Below are 4,039 nucleotides of genomic sequence, written 5' to 3' on the forward strand. Positions count from 1 at the left end.
CGATCCATCTCAATGATCAGTGGAACGGCAAGGATGAGAAAAGTTGTACCAGCGATCCACGCGGCTTTTCCGGTGCTCCAGAGCAGTTTCTTCGATACTCCGACGGCATCTCCAACTGCGCGTCTTCCTTGAGACACGATCTCGGAGTTTGAAATCTTAGCTAAGATGTTTGGTTCTCCTCCGCCAGATTTACCGGCTCCGATTCTCTTCGCCGCCATCGATTTGATATAAAAGAAGAGAGTGTTTGTGGTTTTCTGAATCGCTAAATCTCAGGAGGTTCACAACCAGAGAGTTTGTGGCGAGGGTTTCTTTCCTTCTCTGAAGAGATGACTTTTTGGTTACCATGATTGGGCAATTAAGCCCAATGAATTAGTTGGCCCATAAAACTCAAAATCCGAAAATCGATCTGAAAAATCCGGTTTTGAAACCAAACCGAATGATCATACAATCCAAATGGATAATGAAAATTATCCTATTCGGGTTATCCAAACTGAACCAAAAAACCAAACAATATCTATCTACAAAACCCAAACTGAACCAAACGACATTGAAGTAGTCATCAATGTGGTTTATTTTTCCTAATACTACCACATGGTATATATTTATAAAGATTTACCCTCAAAACATTGAATGATTATATTCGAGCTCAAAAATTTATATTAATAGAAAAAAAAAAATCCCGCACTTGCGTGGTACAAATTCTAGTAGTATATAAAAATGCGAAATAGAATTACACATTAGTTATATTTTAATATCCAAAAATACTATATAATAAATAATTCAAAATAATCTCCAAAAAAAATTTATTCATATTTTCTAAAATTATACAAATCTTTGAAGAATTTAACCAAATCCTATTAGAATTAAATAAAGATTTTAATAATTTTTTTTTCAAAAACCAATCAAACCCGACACCTATTCGAACAAAAACTGAACTGAATAATCATAAAATTTGAGCGGATAATGAACTCTCTTACCCGAATTATCATAATCCGAATTTCTAATATTAGCTCGTAACTAGGGGTGTCAAAATGGTTAACCCAACTCAACTCAACTCATTATCCAATGAGTTAAAAGTTAAATGAATTTATGAGTTCACTCAACTCATTTAACAATTGGGTTGGATCAACCCATTAATCCATTTAGTTAAATGAGTTAGATGAATAATTGGGTTAACCCACTACAATATAAATTAATTAATATACACTATAATATAAAATAAGAATAATTAATCTTTATCATCCTTTTCACTATCATCATCATTATCACCATCACATAACTTTTGGTGGAAAATTATAGAGGAAAAATCAGATTTTGCATTTTTGGCGGGAAATTTACATTTGCGGGTTTGCGTTTTTGGCGGGAAATTTACAAGTTTGCGTTTTTGGCGAGAAATTTACGGGTTTTCATTTTTGACAGGAAATTTACGAGTCATAACAATGATATGCTGTTGAAATATGATTTTTTTCGTTCTGAATTGTGGTGTAAGGTTTTCTTCAAACTAGTGCTCTAATAAGCTGATAAGTGGCATTATTTTCTTTGTAAATGTGTCATTTTTCTCATATTTAAGTATACTAAATTTAATTATATTTTCATACCAAATTAATTTTCATCATTTTTCAATGTCAAGTAGTTATATAATTAAATAATAAAATATTGATATTCAAAAGATCAATTAATTTAACTCTAAATAATATCAAAATATAAAAATATTAAAAGATTATAATATTTATTTTTTGACAAAAAATATAATATTTATTTCACAACTTTTACGGAAAAATATCAATTCATTTTTATTTAAAATAATTTAAGGGTATAAGAATATGATTTCAACATGTGTCATTCATCTCATATTTTCATAACTACTAAATTTAATTATATTTCATACCAAAAAAAAAAATTCATCATTTTTCAATGTCATTTTAGTAGTTATATAATTAAATAATAAAATATTAATATTCAAAAGATCAATTAATTTAACTCTAAATAATATCAAAATATAAGAATATTAAAAGATTACAATATTTATTTGTTGACAAAAAATAGAATATTTATTTCACAACTTTTTACGGAAAAATATCAATTCATTTTATTTAAATTAATTTAACGATATAAGAATATGATATTTCTTAATTTTTGCACCAAAAGATCAATTCTTTTAGTCTAACTGAATTCAATATATAAATAAATTAAATTCAAGATATTTTAAAAATTTTATGTTGAGGAAGAAGTTAAGAACATACTTTGCCGGTTTTTTATATGACATGAGGAGTGTTAAAGTTAAGGTTGTGGAAGAAGTCAATAACATACTTGGCCATAATAAACAAAATTTACTATATCTTACAACTGTTTCTGCAGCGAGTAAGGATGCCAACTTTTAAATTTCATTTTTAACTAATCTAAGAGTTTTCAGAGATTGCATAAATAGTCATTTTGCACTATTAATATTTACTATTTGTCTCTTACCTTTATTGTTCAAGGATGATATCATGTACATCTCTAAGCAATTATGTTGGGTCCATAGTTTCATATTGCAAACATGGGTCAAAAAATTTCAAACGTGGAGATGCACATGTTTGCTTGAAAACCTTGCTGTAGAGTGTAAAAAACTTGTGGTAGAAAATTATACTAATATGTTTGTGTTTAAACGTTATAGGTGCTTTGTAGAATTGACGATAGAGCTAAGACCGAAATCATTTCATTCTATTTCAGAAATGAAGTCGCTAGCAACACCTCAAATAAATAGTCAATGTATCAATTCTTTATGGTTTGAATTGGAGATTTACGGTCATTTTTATCAAAGGAAATTAGAAATCCATTACAGATTATTCGATTATGTCCAATACTAAACTTTAATTATTTAAAAAAATCATAACATAGAGTATTGATCTGTATACTACACATATGCAATGAGTTTGGATCATTCCATCACTCAATAACGAATTATTAGACGTCATTATAATATTTGGCACTTAGCATGGAGACCATTAACTATCCACCATGCTCGTTTTTGCATCTTAATACTTTCACATAGTATCACAATAATTTTTTTAAGTTTTTTTTTCTCATTTACATATATATTCATTCAGACATAATGAATTTATCACTCAAAATAATCAATAACAAGAGAATGTGCAACTAAGACCATCACTAATCCATCTCCATATGCATTTCTAAAATAGGAATCTCTATTTTTTTGTTTTCTATATTTGAACATATCTATTTAATTTTTAATTTACACTAAAATTTGTGATCTTTATTTTGAAGTCTAAAATGGAGTAGATTGGAGAAAATTTTATCTCCAAAATAAAATTACTTTATTTTAATTTAAAAAATGGAAAAATAAGCTAGAGATGTTCTAACCATGCACATTGTGAATTTATGATCATCACAAAACGACATAAGGTAACACATGTTGTTATATCTCTCAACAATACATGACTACAATATGCAAACAATGCGTCTACATTGGTATAAAGTATAAACACACAATTCTTAAGTAATAACGGTAGGACTGTTTGGTTATTTTTGTAATCTAAAAACATTCGGGGGTTAAAATCATAAAATAAAAATAAATTAAAGACGCATAGTGTAAATTAATCAAATTCAGGGTTGATTTAGTTCGAATTCAAAACTTATGGGGCAAATCAATAAGAGAAAAGAAAGAAAAAACTACATTAAAACAAAAAACAAAAAAAAAACAAAAAAAGGAGAAAAAAGGAAATAAAGAGCGCCTCCTCTTAAATCCCTTACCCTATCTATAGAACAAAACCCTTTTTAATCTCTAGCAGATCTAAAAAAACACTCTCTACCATTTCCTTTGTTCCTCTGTTAACCCCTCTATAAATCTCAATTCCTTTCATCTTCTCCCAGAGATCTCGATTTGATAACGTAGAGAGACACACACACACAGAAGAGAGAGACTTCGTATTCTCAATCCAGTTTCTTGTTTGCCGATTCGATCTTCTTCTGATTTTTGTTTAAAAATCCAGATCTTGGGTTTGTTTCTTTGAGCTGTTACTAGTGTTATAATAATGGC

General features: G+C 28.5%; 2 protein-coding genes across 2 annotated transcripts in view; one reads left to right on the forward strand and one right to left on the reverse strand.

Annotated features, from left to right (window-relative positions):
- LOC104760551 (mitochondrial import receptor subunit TOM9-2) lies at positions 1 to 325 on the reverse strand (the record flags this gene model as incomplete). The annotated part of the gene is given in 1 exon segment (XM_010483488.1): positions 1 to 325. A coding segment is annotated over 1 exon segment (218 nt), but the record flags the coding sequence as incomplete, so codon positions are not given.
- The window catches only part of LOC104760553 (ras GTPase-activating protein-binding protein 1), a gene marked incomplete in the record, with an annotated part of 4,155 nt that continues 3,865 nt past the window's right edge, over positions 3,750 to 4,039 (forward strand). The window contains 1 exon segment of the mRNA XM_010483490.2: positions 3,750 to 4,039. Coding sequence (XP_010481792.1) covers positions 4,035 to 4,039 — 5 coding nt within the window.

This window comes from Camelina sativa, chromosome 18 (assembly GCF_000633955.1).
Source record: "Camelina sativa cultivar DH55 chromosome 18, Cs, whole genome shotgun sequence".
Taxonomy (NCBI): Eukaryota; Viridiplantae; Streptophyta; class Magnoliopsida; order Brassicales; family Brassicaceae; genus Camelina; species Camelina sativa.